The sequence below is a fragment of the Rhopalosiphum padi genome, chromosome 1 (genome assembly GCF_020882245.1).
Source record: "Rhopalosiphum padi isolate XX-2018 chromosome 1, ASM2088224v1, whole genome shotgun sequence".
NCBI lineage: Eukaryota > Metazoa > Arthropoda > Insecta > Hemiptera > Aphididae > Rhopalosiphum > Rhopalosiphum padi.
The window spans coordinates 3,323,836-3,340,447 of NC_083597.1; the positions used below are offsets into that span (position 1 = coordinate 3,323,836).

Here is a 16,612-nt window from a genome sequence, read left to right on the forward strand (position 1 = left end):
CTCAGTCCCAATATATGCATATATATGTCGTATACGTCACTACATATTATATACGTATAGCCATCACAATAACGTCGCGGGGTCGTGCGTCGTCATCTATAAATCCGAGAGATCTGCACCACAGTCACCGCCTTTCAAGCCCAGTGGCGGCGAACACGCAGTGCGTATTATGGACGATCTACAAATGTATGTATGTGTGTGTGAGTGTACGACACTGCAAATATCGTAGATGTCGCTTCGTCGCGGATGCCGTGTACATAATATATATACACTTATATCCGCCGCGCGATTTGAGGGGCAAAACTCGTTATTTAGATTAATAGCCTCGGCGTGAATCGTGAAAGTGATTACGAGCGATGCGGTTATCTGGTGCGCGATCATCTCAATAGCGCTGCACTGCAGAAAACGGTTTATCTATAAATTACTTAATACGTGAGATGATCGCATGATAGCCATGGTCTGCACATGTGCAGTGCAGTGTGTAGGTATATTATATATTATGTATATATATATAATATAATACCTGTAATATGTGCCGGATCGCAAGTCGCGACTGCGCGCAGGGCGACCGACCGACCGTGCAGCAGTGCATCGCTGCATACATATATATACTGTGTAGCCAATATACCGACGTGGTCGTTTTATCCGGTCGCATAAGAATGCAACGGCCGCGTAATCGTTTTCACACCTATACACATAAACTAGTTAGTGTATTCATGTGTGTGTGTGCAGTTCGCAAGCGTTTATCTATGTAGGTACATCTGCACGCGGGGGCACTACATTCGTATAAGTATATATATTTATACATATACCTATATAGCTGGTGCATCGCGCGTCATGAATAGAGGTTTTCGGTTCGTTAACGGACTTTTTTTCGTCTTATCCATTATTTTTATGAGTAGACTATGTTTCGTGTATATCACATATGTTTTGTAGGGCGTACATCTTATACTATATTATATTATAATACATTATTTATAGATCGATTCCGGTTTTAATATATTATATTATATTTTATAAGTATATACACGCGAATATAGTATAGTTTGCTACTTGATCATACCTAATAATAATAATGAAAAATTTTGCGATATCTTCGCCACCGAATACGTAACTAATAACATTAGATAGGAAAATAATTAGAAGCGTTCTAATGGTAGGGTATGCGAAACGGTACACCGGCCTTTTGGGCGGAGGACGAGGTGGCGGAGATACAAATCCAATCACTGCAATATGATGTTATTATTATTTAGTGGTATCCGCCTCAGGCTTTCCAATCTGGTTTTTAATGTAATTTTTTCTCCTCTCTTTTAGTCCTACCCTTCCTCACGCCACCCGCAGCAGCACCTGTAGCATCATCGTCATCATTTTGCAGTTTAGGATCAACCATAAATATTATATTATATTATTATATTGTATATTGTGCAAGTATAATAAGACCTCCCTTAAACCAATCGTCTCGTTTACCCTATACATTGAATCCATTTTGGCGGTATGTATTTGATTTCTTCGTAACAATTGTCATGAAGAAAGTTTTTATATTATGAGTCGTTGCTGTTTGTTTTTAATTAATGATTGCAAAAAGTATAAAAACGAATATTTAATAAACGTTTATTCTCAGCGGGGTCATAAACTAGTGTCTAAAATATTTTGTACTTTTCATCTGCGACCTCCGCCGATTTTATATGATATAGGTATAATACATAAATCAATATACATATTTGGGTGCCCAAAACAATGCATCCAGTATAAATCTAAATCGTTTTGTGTAGCATATAGGTACTTAAAGGTTATTTTGCATTTTTTTTTTCAGTATTTTCTGGTCAATTTTTTTAATTAGCATTGTGTGAGCTTTTAGTGTAAATTATAATAAGAAATATTGTTTTACTTCATTTGCTTTTGTATTTTTTAGATATATTTCGTCCGTTCCTAATTAATCGTTCTATGTATGAATGCGATAACACCTTTATCCATATTTAGCGACTATCGGATTTGACGTCTTACCAGGTTCAAACAAATAACAATCGTAATAATAATAATAATAATAATAATATTACGGCGTATAGTCCGCAGACCGGCCATCACCGCGGTCGTCAAATCGTCGCCGATTCAGCGGCGGTAGTCGCATGATAATATTATATTACTCTTGTACGTGATGGAAAACGGCAGTAGTGCGCGAGAGGCCTATATAATAGTATTACAATGGCAAGTCGGGCGGTGGGTGCGCGCGTGCGCGTGCAGGTCGACTCGCGGAGGTATTTGAATAAACAGAAGAAACGGCTAGGCGGTCCCGGCAGCGCGCGCGGTCGCGACTCACGATGTATAAATCCAGATAACCTTGAAGTGTCCGTGTGCCATTCGACGACGTATTACACACAAACCCGCGTATAATTTATATTATAATAATATTATAAACTTTTTTTTTTATATTGTATTAATATTATATTATACACGCCAAAATGTCTCGTCGGAGTCACTATATAGGTACTTATTGCAGGTAGGTTATTATACGTTTCCAAGATTTTTAATTATTTCAATTTCAATAATTTTCTCCACCTGTTCCCGATCCGGCACCGATCCTCCACCACTGGTATACCCCGATAGCATCCGAAGGGATAATCTAGAAATAGCAACTTCAGATTTCATTTTATGGATGATATGTAGGAGGGTGAGATGGTCTGCAATGGATAATAATTAAACATTGATTACCTATATTGTATTTTAGTATTTACTACGATATAAGTAGCTAAAAATATGACAAAAAATGCCTTTATCTGGTTTTTGGTGGACGGGTTGGTATGGAATATTACACAGCTAAACAATTTCGAGCTCACCACGCCACTGCACCGACGATCACGCGATAGCGATATACATATATTATATCAAATATAATAGCACGTTTGCTATCTAATCGTTCGCAACCACCGCCGTCGTTTTTTTCGCTAAACACGTTATAGTTGCATACCTCTATAATATAATGTACTTGCTCGGTCGCAGTAGCGATATCAACACGCACGCGAATCTCCGTATTTTTACGTTAAAACACAATATCGTTATTATATATTGGCAGACGAGTGAGTGAGTGTGAGCGATTGATCGATTGTAGTGCAAGAGGGAGGTAAGGGCATAATACACGCACGGTAGCCGTTCCGGCGGTAAAGCTGCCTTAGGGCAGCTGCTGCAACCCGCGTGTTCTACACACACATTGAGTGTGCCGTCGAAAATTTGTTGATACTCATTACTATTAGGTATGGGACACGGGTGCATATTATAATAATATAATGTGATGTGAAAAAGTATATTATAACGGTCTCGTAAACAAACAGAATATAAAGTAATAGGAAAAAATAAAGATAGTAATGTTGTAGTAATAGGTTTATAAACTTTAAACTTTCTTGATATTTCTAAAAATAAACTCTGAAACTTCCGTTGAATAAAATTAAATCGATGCGTGATCCACTCTTTATTGACCTATAGGGGTTAAAAATAAAACAACCTTCACTAATCTATTGGTTATACTTTTATTGAAATCGGTCAAGTAATTTATAATATTACATAATTCGTTTAAATATACCTACAAATTCTATAAATTCGATACTTTCCGTCTCGACCGAGCAATCTATATAATGACACCGAATAAGTATATTAAGTTTTGGCGACGGGAAAATAAAAAACCGTGACTAATGACGGTACCCCTCGCCTGCTGCACCTGTATACCCCACACTAATTTCCCGACCACGAGTATATAATGGGTTTTTGTACGAACTAAAGATGCCGCCGCGCCGCGTTAATCGCTTTTAGTAAGTTCATTACCTATGCTACCTACGACCTACCTACCTGTACCTTTTTGGTCGTTAAAACCGCTTCCGCGGTCGATTCGAGATAATCATTTCGTCGGCGTTAGTCCCGCCCACCGGCGATTTCTATCAGAGGGAGCATATATCACCCCTTTAGATAGATAGACCCCTTTGGGAATTGGTCCCAGCGATTATAACGTGGTCTCCGTACGATAATATTATGTTCCTGATCACTCCCGTGAGCAATCGCGATGCAGCGAGCAGGCCTGCGGGATTCACAGGTCATCGATGTAATATTCTGCAGAGATGTTTTGTTTGTACATAATATATTGTATATTATAAATGTGCGCGCTCGCGTTCCCCGCCGTTTCAGACCCAAAGCAGATATTGACCGTACCAATTTGTAGTTAAGTTGTTCTTTTGCCCTTGAGCCGTATACGCGCACATAAATAAACGAAATCCAGGATAGGTTAGTCTATATATACGCATGTGTAGTAGTTGTTCTGGCCACCGCTGCAAACGGCCATTGTGGTATCGTATCGTCGTCGCCCAGTGTAACAAGGTAAAAAAATAATAATAATAAAAAACCGTTTAAATCTCCGTCGCGCACACACACGCATATAATATGTTACGTGTTATGGGCACTGTCTTCGGCAGCGGAAACTGTTGCTGCTGCTACATGCGCCTGGTGGAATAGTGAAATCAATTAAAATTTGTCTTATTTGTATTCCCGCTCACCGCATCACGAATGAGAAAAAACTAAAAAAACCTACTACTACTACTACTACTACTACTTCTCCTGCTTTCAGAGGAGTATATATATATATATGTGTGTGTGTATACGAAAATATATATTATTCGACTATACACTGATGCCGATGGGGTAGAGGGGAGGGGAAGGGGTGGGCGTTCATAAATCTCGCGGATCGATGCGGTGTCTCGAGACATAGAGAAGATGAATATAATAATAATAATATTATTATTATTATTATTACGAGGAGGCGATATTGCCTAGCTCTGGCATTGCATTATACACACATACAGAGTGTGCTTAGGTATATATGCACCGCTATAGGTATATTACATGTGGTTTGGTTTGGCTACTCAACGCGAGCGCGGCATACACACGCACATATTATATGAGACGACGACGACGATTATTATTATTATTATTATTCATCTGTGGTATTTGGCCCAACTGCCACCGCCGCCGCGTATACGTTAGGCTATTCGTTTATATAGTAGCCGGAGGCTGACTATTTCACACTTGATCCGCGGCGCGTCGTCTATATGTATACCTCCTCTTCGCGTATAGGTACGCATTAATATTATATTTTTTTTATCTTTACGCGCTGTACGCGCGTGTCTGCGTTTCGTTATTACACGTGCGTTTGTTATTATATATATATATCTGCACGCCGGCCGCTACATCGGAACTTAAACGAAATAAAATTATTATATTATTCGTATACTAAAATTAAGCCGAACGTGTAAAATCTCTGAAAACCCATAAAACCCAAATTTTGTTTTCGAAATACCAGAAAATCCTGAAAAATTATTATTTTATACATTTCACTTACGAATATTAGTTCGATTTTGTAAATAGTTGTTGAAAAATAAATTAAATTATTATTATTATTATTAATTATAAAATGTAGGTACGAATGTGTTATACATATTTGGAGAGCTAAGTTATTTTGACAATATCAAAGAAATTCTTGAGTTACATATTTATGTATAATATTTATGGAGGTACATATTACGTTACCTTTTACCCTAAAGTCAAAATTGTCTGTATAAAAAAATATAATTATACATAAGTATATTTATTTTTATTAGTGTATGTGTGAGAAGGGGTTCTGGTGTAAAATTACAGCACCACCTTATGGGGAATAAATTAATTTCCCGAGGTGAAAATTAAGTTGTTCACGAAATAATGACTCCGGGGTGCCAGGATAATGTTCCTCGTGGTTGAGCTTAACTCTATCATGTAAATCCATTTTTATAATCACGGTCACGGTAGACAAGGTCTATAGTAATATGCTCTTTATCGATGTTGTGATTTTTTGGTTCTATGTCTCTCTCAATCACTGTAATTTCTCTTATCGACTTCGGGTCAGGCATCACCGTTTTAATATAAAAAATATGATATTGAATTTTACGTACGGCCGCACGCAAAGAGTGTGAATATAATATTATAAGATTGCCGAGCGGCCGTGGCGTAGGACAGACGACGGGCGATTGAGAAAGAAAGAGTGAGGCGGCCGCGTTGAGTGAGACGGCGGCGGCGACGTCGACCCGCTCGGGCGTTAAAGGGAATCCGGCGCAGTGGAATGCAATGCGTCGATGTGGAATGCGCGCTCAGCGGCGGCGGACACGCAACACGACCACGACGTAGGCAGATGTCCGAACCGGCAACGGTGCGCGCGCGAGCTCTAATGTGTGTGTGTGTGTGTGTGTGTGAGTTGACTGTTTGTGGACGCTGTCACACCAGCGTCGTCGCCTCACGTGATAGTTTTCTATTATTATTATCATTATTATATTATAATTTTTCGTCGGACCTAATTCAGAGTATATCATAATATCACAAATAGATACTTGAGATTTATTCAGTGGCGGTATCAAGCCGGCGGGATATCGAAACTTTTCCCACTGAGCCGTGGCTAGTAGTGAGCAGTAGTCAATTCAAATAATATTATTGATGTTAAAGATATTATTGACATTGTTAAAATTAAAATAAAACTTATTTGAGAAAAACGTATTCTATTAAACTAGGTAGCTTACATTTTACCCTAAATTTCATCTTATGCTTTTTGTCCTGGCTATGTCTTACGATTAGCTAAGACTAGTGTTATTGCAGTCATTTAACCTAGCCGCGGGTGACCGATGCGTTTTCCGTCTGTCGGTGTTTTGGTGTTTTGGGAAAACTGTTGTCGGCTCCTGATGTGTTGTCGATCAAAGTTAGGTTGCCATTTTCGTTTCATATTTGGCATCTATGAATATTGTTTTCAACATTTCCTACTATTTTGAACTATAATACGTTAAAATAATAAGAATGTGTTCGTGAAGATTTTACTCCAATATCAAACTAAAAACTCGAGACCTATGTATAATAATACTGTTTTTCTGTAATTCCGTATCGATTGTCGTACTTTATTACTTATTACACATAAATTATATGGATATATGAGCGTATACTAATATTTTTATTTCAAATGTGTGCTGATAATCATTTCAATTTAATGTTTTGTGAAATAATTTATCTCACATGTTAATATTCATAATGTGTAAGTTATATTCATATTAATTTAATTTAGTGTTATAAATAAGTTACATACCACTTATACCAGTTAATTGTAAATCTAACTTCAATTCGCGTATCGTAGAATTATCGTATACCTGAATCATTCTTATCTCAAGGCCACTCATTGCCGTAGGTAATTACCGATTCTGCACAAGCTCGTTAAAATTTATTTTATTAAAAATAATAAGGCTCGAAATAAAACCATCCCGGCTATCTCACTCGTAAAACAAGAAAAATATAACTATAAATTCTCCGTTCACATAAGTTTATTAAAATGTATTAATGATTCTGATTGTAATAAAGTAAAAAAAAAAGCCAAATCAATAGTAATCTCTTCATTTTTTGAAATACGAACTCTATAAACCAGTATCAGATCACAAAAAATAACAATTGTATAAAAGCAATTTTTGGAACAGCTAACCATTTTAAAGTCTTACCTCTGAACGATGACGATATCTTTGTTTTTCTTGTTTAGTTCCTACACTTCTTATGGGCTATTATCAGTGTAATGTGTAAAAGCTGCATAAGAGTCCGATATGAATAAGAGCTTCAGGTTTAGCTCGCATTCTTCCCATGTACAAATTGTTGGTACAGGTCATGTATTTCAAATAAAGAGGAAAAAACTTCTTAGAAACACAGCATCGTATCTTAATAATATATTAATATATTTTATTTGTGTAGATATTGTTTTAATTGTTGAAATATATAATAGGTACTGCACAGTCGAGCTTTTGAACTACGAATATATATTAATGGACTCTTCTTAAATGTATTTTTGTGCATAATATTATATATTATTATATTATGTATAATTGTGTTTGGCTCACACGTTTTTCGGTAGCCGATGAGACTTTCACCGGAACACCTCTCAGCCGCTCACTACAGAATAAGGTGGGGACGAGTGGTGGCACACGATTATAATATGATTATTAACGAAAAAATTAAAAAATATATGACGAACGTGCAGCAGCCGCGCGCACGTACGACGAGGGTTGGTTACGAAGGAGTATACTGGTATACTATAATATACAATACAGTACACACGTGCATTATACGATAATTATTATTATTATCGTAGTATAATATATTATGTAACGTGTATATATATTATATACATATATAAACGGTCTTTGTATAGGTAGCTCATCTGTGTCCGCTGCAGTGTATCTACCCACACGACATTATAATATATATACCTAAGTATAATACCTATGTATATATGCTATATTGTACGTTTGTCCGTTCAAAGTCCGAGTATACACGTATAATAATAATAATATGCTCGCTACGTATTATTATATATCGTGTCTGTGTGCGTATGTATCCACCGCTGCCACTGCGAAGACTTAAACGCGCGCGGTAGGGCAGTGGCGGTACTGGTGGCGGCACAAGGATTTGCGGGGAAGAACGCGGCGGCCGTTGACGGGGTGGAGGGTGGTTGAATGATCCGTAGTCGCAGACCGGGGAGGTGGCGGGGTCACAACAAACCAGACTTGGGTGTACGTAGCGCTTATATATACAACTACGATCGCCGCGGCCGCCGTATCCATTACACCATTATGCTAATATTTTCAACATCGTTTTCATTTGTAAAGTAACCAAATGAAATGCGAGATAAAACGTACTCGTCGCGCGTATTTATATACAATAATATTATATATCTGTGTCTGTGCGTGTGTCTGCTAATATACGCGCCCGCGTGCGCGCGCGTGTGTGTGTGTGTGTGTAATATTATAATGTGCAGTGTACAGCGCTGCAAGAGAGCGCGCTCGCGCGTGGTTCAATGAGCTTGTGGCCCCGAGGAGACAAAGACCGACTGCAGGACATAGGTGCACCCCGCGTGTGAGTTGAAACGAGACCGACCGTTGTCGTATTGTTTTTATATATTTTTTTTTATATATATATATTATATAGGTACGCACCGCGGTACACGCGCAACGGGTATTTATGTATATATATATGCATGCACATAACACACACACACATACACACAATCGCATATAATATGTAATCCCGGCTTGGAGATAAGTATGTATATATAAGTTCGCGGTTCACGGTTGTGTGTTTTTTACCTATTCTTTCGTTTCGTTTTGCCCAAGGGGCGCCGCGCGTTCCATCGTCTCTGTCGTTTTTTATATAATAATAATAATATGTGTTTTCAATGTGTGTTTTTATTATTGTTGTTTTTATTATTATTATTATTATTATTATTATTATTATTATTATTATTATTATAATGCCATGCTACAGCGGGTGCTATAGTGTATTATAATATTATATAAATAATATGTAGGGAACGAAGGGCATTTGAAAATGCCCATTTCTTTTTTTTTTATTCGTTCGTGATCAACAATTGACAGCACCGGAGAACGCGGCGTCCAACTTTTCTCTACGTACCTATGTTATATTATGTATAGTACTATAATATTCCCGTCGTCGTTGTAATAATAATAATAGATCTCGGCATTATAGTATAATATAGAACCCGTAGAAATCGATTAAATTCGTGTTCGTGTAATTTATCGAAATGCACGTATACTTTTTTTTTCATCAATTTTAATTTACCGCCACTATGATATTATTATTATTATTATAACCGTGCACCACTCGTGTTGTGTGCATCCCGTATGAAAATGGCACACGATGCATTTATATGTGTATGTGCGTGCGTGTGTATTAATAGTGAATAAAAAACAACGAAAACCGGAGGAGCGAGCGCACACCCATACACATATACATACTCACAAATACATAGGTACGTGAACAGCGCAACTAATTAAAGAATCCGCTCGCGCATATTATATTATATAGACAGATCCGATCCACGTCACTCGGCGACCGTCTCTCTCGCGCCCGCGCGGACCCTGTGTGATCCAATTTATTTTTATGGCCCCGGTGCGCGCAAGTTTAAACGTAATAATGTACCTAATGAAAAAAAAATAATAAAAAGAAAAAAACGAAATCGGGCTCGGCCAGTCGCGCAGTCCGATTAAATTATCAGCAATTTAGTATAAATACATTTTTTCGTTTATTTTTTATTATTATTATTATTTAATTTTTTTTCTCTATAGCTATATACATATATTCTACTACTACACTACTACTACAACTACTCATTCCTGTACTACTGCGACGACATACCGGCGGCAGCGTACATATAATGCAATTTAAGTTTCAAGCACGTTTTCTGTTCGCGCGTGGTATATAATCGTGATTCTGTGTGTCGTGTGATATTATATATATTAATATAGCTAGGGAATTTGTTAATTTTTTCCCAAACGGCTCACATATAAATACATAATATTATACAACGGTATATTTACTAGCCCCGTCGGTTATCTTCTGGTTTTTTTTTAACCCTACCCCCCTCCCAATGGATGTATACCACTCTTTTCTTTCCACGTGTCAGACTTGTCGTTTTCGACACCGACGTATACACATGCACGCACTGCAAGTGGTGACAGATTTTCGAGTGCACCTTCCCCACCCCCACGCACACCTTTATATGTTTTAGAGCTGGTCGGCCCCTCGCGAGCGCGCGCGCGCACTCGATACGTCCCGCGGCGAAGGACAATGATCAGGTGTTGTGTTCGCCCATCAGGCGGTCGTCGTCGTGTAGTCGTCGCAGCTCTCGTGTTTTCTGCGTATTTTCATTATTCCATATGCACACGCTATTATTCTTATTTTTGGTCGGGTCCCTCGAGTTTTCTTTTATTGTTCATTATACTTTATTTTTTTCACGTTCATTTGACCGGGCTACATTACGAGCTTGTTGTGCGATGCGCGTGTGTCGCACATTATATACATTTAGTAGTGGATTTACGTCAAAAAGAGCCGCGAACAGCGCTCAAAGACCCGCGGCAACTGGACCTATCTCGGTCTTCTGCTCTGTGTATATAATCCTTTCCCCGACGATCGCAGGACACCACTACTTTATGCACACCTGCCACTACACAATTAATTGTTAACACGTATTATATGCATTACGCGCACGTTGCTGTTACTAATGTCACTACACATACATCACACATATAATCTATATTGATTATTGAAATTTTTATATCATTGACCATTATACAAAGTAGATACAGCCGTAGAATCTCAGGACCACGGGAAAGCTTCAATTTTTGCATTCCAAAATGTCATTATATATTTTATACATCGAAAGTCTTACATCCCATATTCCCATATAACAGTAGTCGGTCAGTCGGTGTTATAGGAGAAATAGGAATTTAATATTAGGAATAGTTGATCTCGTACGTGTATACTATTTTTGAACATAGCTAACCTTCACTGGAAACGAGTAATATTTATTTATTATTGTACATTTTTGAATCACTTAATAGTTAATATGTAATATTTACTACAGTAAGTAAATATATACATAAACAGTCTGCGCTGTACGGGCCACACGAATATAAATAAGTAATTATATTGTCCATTGCAGTAAAACAATATTTGCAAATGTGTACAACACCGCCATAAATTATTATTGGTTCGTGGCGTAAAATATTGCTTGGCAAAATATTCGGTATGACGGTCACGTATAAGAGGTGTACTGATGGAGTTGAAACATCCGTTTTGTATATTATTACTATTATTATTATGGTTTTCTCACAATGATCGTGTGAACAGAGGCGTACAGAAACTAGAAAGAAAAAAAACGTTTTGTCGCTTCGAATATATAATATGTCCATATATATATAGATAATGACGTGTGTGTACGACGGGCGGACACTATTTAAATATTATTATTCAACTCAATCGATATTTTACCGAGTCGTGCGCGTGCGCGTGAGCTCGTGCGTCCGCAGCGTTACATATCAACAGGTTTTATAATCGCGTCGATAACGATCAGAAACATCGCGCGCAGTTTACGTTGATCGATTATCGATACGATATTATAAACCCTAGGTAACCATAATACCTATATACAATATATATTATATATATATATACATATATAAAGAAAGTGGAATAATATACCAACAATATCAATTTTTATTTACTATTTTTTTTATGAAATAAAAAAAAACTTTTTTCTGACAATTTGTGCACATAAATCACAATGTACATATTTCATATACTGTATTGCTAATACCTACATAGTGTATAGTGTTTAGTATATAGTATACGCCGTAGTAGTAATTTTTCCGGGATATATTTCATTCATGCGTACATAATATCGAACACGCGCGTCCTCACAAGATGTATAATTTATACCTGATGGACTTTTTTTCGTACATATTATATATAATATTATGATACACTCAATTTATCGTAATATATATTATAATTTATAATAATATCATGTAAACGATTCGCCGCCCCCGACATAAGTATCCGAAATATTATATATTTATATTATATAGAATACATGAAAAACGGTATAAAACGGCGATTCCGACTAGAAATACTGTATAATCGGTCTAAAATTAAATTACACTTATGATCTGTGTCTTGATAAATAATGAATTATTCTATGAATAAATTCCTAATCGCGACAAGTGTAGCGACGGCGGCGGAGTTGTTGAACTTCGCGATATTTACGATTTATATATTATTATTATACGCGCTTTATGGACGCCAGTGTGCAGTAACGTGTATTATATTATGTAATATTCAATATGTAAGTATATAATATTATAGTTTTACAACCATAAGATGATAGCACCTTACTACTATATATTATATTATAGCGAGCATATTATGGTATATATGATATATATCATTACCTTTATATACTTGTATAATGTAATATAATATAATTTACTGTAAATTGTAATTATATAACATTCTCGTAGATCAGCGTGTGTGTTATAAACACATTATTATTATTATTATTTGTATCTATATAGGACCTACTATACGAAACGTTGTAATGACAAACCGGTAAGGGTTTCAAAATTGATTTTTAATCTTCTCGTCTTATTGCAATGCACTTATAATATTATTTATTATATAAATGCGCTTACAATATGATTGCACCGGATACTTCATTTGGAGATCGAGATACTCCGTAACAATAATATTAACACTGGCATGTATTAAAACAAAATGCATTTTAATTCACAATACTGATAGACATAATATAATAATATACAATACAATGTGCAACAAATGGTAGGAAATTGTATTTTAAAAAAGAAAATAATGCTTACTCAACAAATCGTGCTTTTGTGTTAAAGATCTTAAATTAAATATAATAAATAATTTTTTGTATACATCTATGATTTAGAATGTTTTTAATTATAATTTTGATCAAGAACTGTCCATATCATCTTCGGTCTCGCAATCGGAACGCCAATATGATTTCCCTGGACTCGAGTCGATCACTTCTTGTTTAACCGTCGACTCGTGCTCGATATGGTGTTTATGGTTGCGTTGGTGGTGCTGCTGCTGTTGCTGTGTAGATGACACAGTCGCACGGTTGACGAACGGTTGCAGAGGTGGTACGCCTATCATCACTGCCGGTTGATTAGACACAGAAAAGCTTCCGAGATCGGGAGTCGTCGAGGTGAATGGGTACATAGCACCCGAGGGATGATGTGGCAATTCATCGAATTTTATCCGGGACACAAGCTGCAGAATGCCGATTTTAAAGTTAATCTTTTGCTTTTCATTCATCGATTTGATGGTAGGTAACAACGACACCATGAAAGATAAGTCGCCATCCAGTTGACACAGCGCGCTTGCGGCTGTCTCGCCCGCAAAGCTGTTGAGTAAGTCGACATGCTGTTGCACATCCGGTTGCAGAATTTCTGATCTTTCACTTATTTCTGGGGCGACTGAGGGCGTCACTACAGCCGCCGGTTGCAAGTTCCGAGACGAGCCCTCGCCAAGCGTGTTTTTACGTACTTTCTTTCTCTGCACTGGTACACTGCCACTGCCAGAATTTGAGTCTTGAATGAATGGTAATAGAAATTGTAAGTGATCGTACAGATAGTACTTTTTCCGGTGTTCAGGCAGACACTGGGATTTTCTCGGTTTGTTGCCCTTGACGTCTTTAACGAACGAGTCTTTAATGTTTGTCCATTTTTTCTTGACATCGGACACTGTAGTGTGGAAAAATCGAACGATATATCAAATTAGGTGGATACAAAAATAAAGATCAAGAACAAAATATGATGAAATTATATTATATATTATTTGTTTACCTCTACCACGTTTATCGTAACCGCTAAGTGTGTGCCAATCCGAGTAAAGGTTTTCAGCGATCTCTCTCCACATGCTGGTCAGAACTAACTTGTTGAGGTGGTTCATGTCAGTCGCGTCCCATATGCACGACCGCTTTTGTACTTCATTTATTAGTTTTTCCGTGAAATAAACCATAATTATGTCGTTTGACCAGTGGTTATTATTGTAGGTAGAGGATTTTTACGGCCAATAATACCCTGTACCGGTTGTTGTATCGCAGTATTATACAATATTACAATAAACTCGATGACGTTTTACGACTACCTCAGTGAAGTAAATTATTAACGACCACGACGATGGCGATGATGATGACAATAATGATATGCAAAGACAGTGACACAGTAAACGTGCGTGCGCATAGACTCGTGTTCGACTGTTGACTGCAGTCCTAAGTCGTCCGTCGCCGTACGGTACGAACCGAGCGAAACGGTGACGTGCGGGGCACCGGTATCCGCCGGACGGGCGCCTCGTCGATCGATAAAATGTTCTAACAACAACAACAATATAATAATAACACTGGATATACACGACCGCCGCCGATCCTCGGGAGGGTCCAACGTTTTAGGAATAGGACAATGACGTGCTGATGCGGTGGTGGACGGTTTCGGCCCGGTCGTGCGGTTGGGCGGGGCAAGTGGAAAACGCGCGTTCCGGCGGCCGGTTTGACCGGGTCGCTACGGCGGATGCCCGCGTTAAAAACATCCGCCCGGTCGATTCGTCGTTCGTCTACCACCGCCGCCGACCCCGTCGGTGATGCGCGCTCCACACAGGCGGCCAGTGGTACCAAACGTGCGCGCAGCACCCACGGCGCGGTCCGCGACCGGTGCGATCCGGACGGCTATGCCAACCCATGGCGACACGCTGTCCACGTCTGCAGCTATATCCGCGATCGGCTACCGCTTACGCGTTCACGGGACGGATTGTGCGTATAAATACTGTCCCTCTCTCCCTTCATATCCACCCACTCCAACACGTGCGAAATAGTAAAAACACTATGCGACCCGAACGACGAAGTTTAATAAAATATCAATACATTATTAACATTAATGTTATATTAGTGACATTAGTGTAATTTAATAATATTATATACACGCGCATGAATAGATAAATTAATTCCTAGAATATTCGACCGACTGTTAACGGTTAATTTGGTGACCGCGTGTATGTAAGCGGACAACGAATGCTGCTGCTTTTATATCATTACTATCGTATTTATGCTTTATTTACCATCGTTCAACAAAAATTCATAAAATCATCGAGTAACTAAAATGGAATTGATTCATGGTTTGAAAAAGGATAAACAAATAAATAAAATAAAATCGGTGTGTAGAAAAATATTGCTAAAGAAATAACCAAACCCTTCAATGCACCAGACGATTCACCACTCAATACACAGTCCTTAAACTGTATAGGTACGACTCTGCGTCGCCACTTATAGTTTTCACATAATTTTACTATAGTTACCTTACCACTCCGAGATATACTCACACACGTATTACAGAAATTCGATATTCGAACAGGATTAAAATTATATTTATAGTTACCGTCGTGGTTGGAAACACGCGGTGGTGCGGTCCATTACCTTCCATCGCGTTCCTCCCACTTTATTTGTACCTCTTGATCTATATACTCACGGACACATTATAAAAGTATCTATATATGTATATAATTCGGAATTCCTCGTGAGTTTGATTACATTTTTCTCGTTAATCTCTCTTGCTAATTCGTTAACTATATACTAACTGTATACCAATACATAACCATCATAAACTAATATTTCAAACGTATTTCATCTCCTACAATAAAATGTATTATTTAAAAAAAAAAACATTTCTATAATCCATCGAATAAAAATTATAATTTAATTATAAGCATTATTACTTTGTAATGTATTTAAATAATATTATTTTCAAATGACTTCTGCTCGTTCAATTAATTAAAAATATTCTATCATCATCATTCACTCACTTGGTATTTTATATTATATGATAATAATAATGTATAGTGTATATGCTGGCGTTTATTGTAATTTTCTCTACGAATTGTCGGAAGTCTGAATGTGTTTTTATCTTCTTCTAATATATAAGTATATAGGCAGTAAATAGTAATATAAAGCTGGTACGAACGTATTGGAATTTTTCGTATTATATACATAAATACATTATATGCAGCACATTCTTCGATATTATACGACGACGATAATATTAAAATGTGTGTGTGCAAAACACGATTTAGGAATATATTTGTAACGTTCGTCGTTCGACACAGCAAGACGATGAGGTGGATATTTGCGAGGCGTTCGGTGTAGGCAAAA

General features: G+C 37.5%; 2 protein-coding genes across 2 annotated transcripts in view; one reads left to right on the top strand and one right to left on the bottom strand.

Moving 5' to 3' along the window:
- LOC132919058 (protein dachsous) overlaps nt 1–16,612 on the top strand; it is a 126,366-nt gene that overhangs the window by 36,289 nt on the left and 73,465 nt on the right. The window lies entirely within an intron of this gene.
- LOC132919069 (uncharacterized) lies at nt 13,147–15,136 on the bottom strand. Its single transcript, XM_060980422.1, has 2 exons — nt 14,259–15,136; nt 13,147–14,156 (listed from the first exon to the last, which is right to left on the bottom strand). The coding sequence occupies exons 1-2, from the start codon at nt 14,431–14,433 to the stop codon at nt 13,363–13,365; spliced, it is 969 nt and encodes a 322-aa protein (XP_060836405.1). The 5' UTR covers nt 14,434–15,136; the 3' UTR covers nt 13,147–13,362.

Coding starts and splice junctions, on each gene's coding strand:
- LOC132919069 (XM_060980422.1), bottom strand. CDS start 14,433: ATGGTTTATTTCACGGAAAAACTAATAAATGAAGTACAAAAGCGGTCG. Junction 14,157..14,258: donor TTACGATAAACGTGGTAGAG/GTAAACAAATAA, acceptor TCCACACTACAG/TGTCCGATGTCAAGAAAAAA.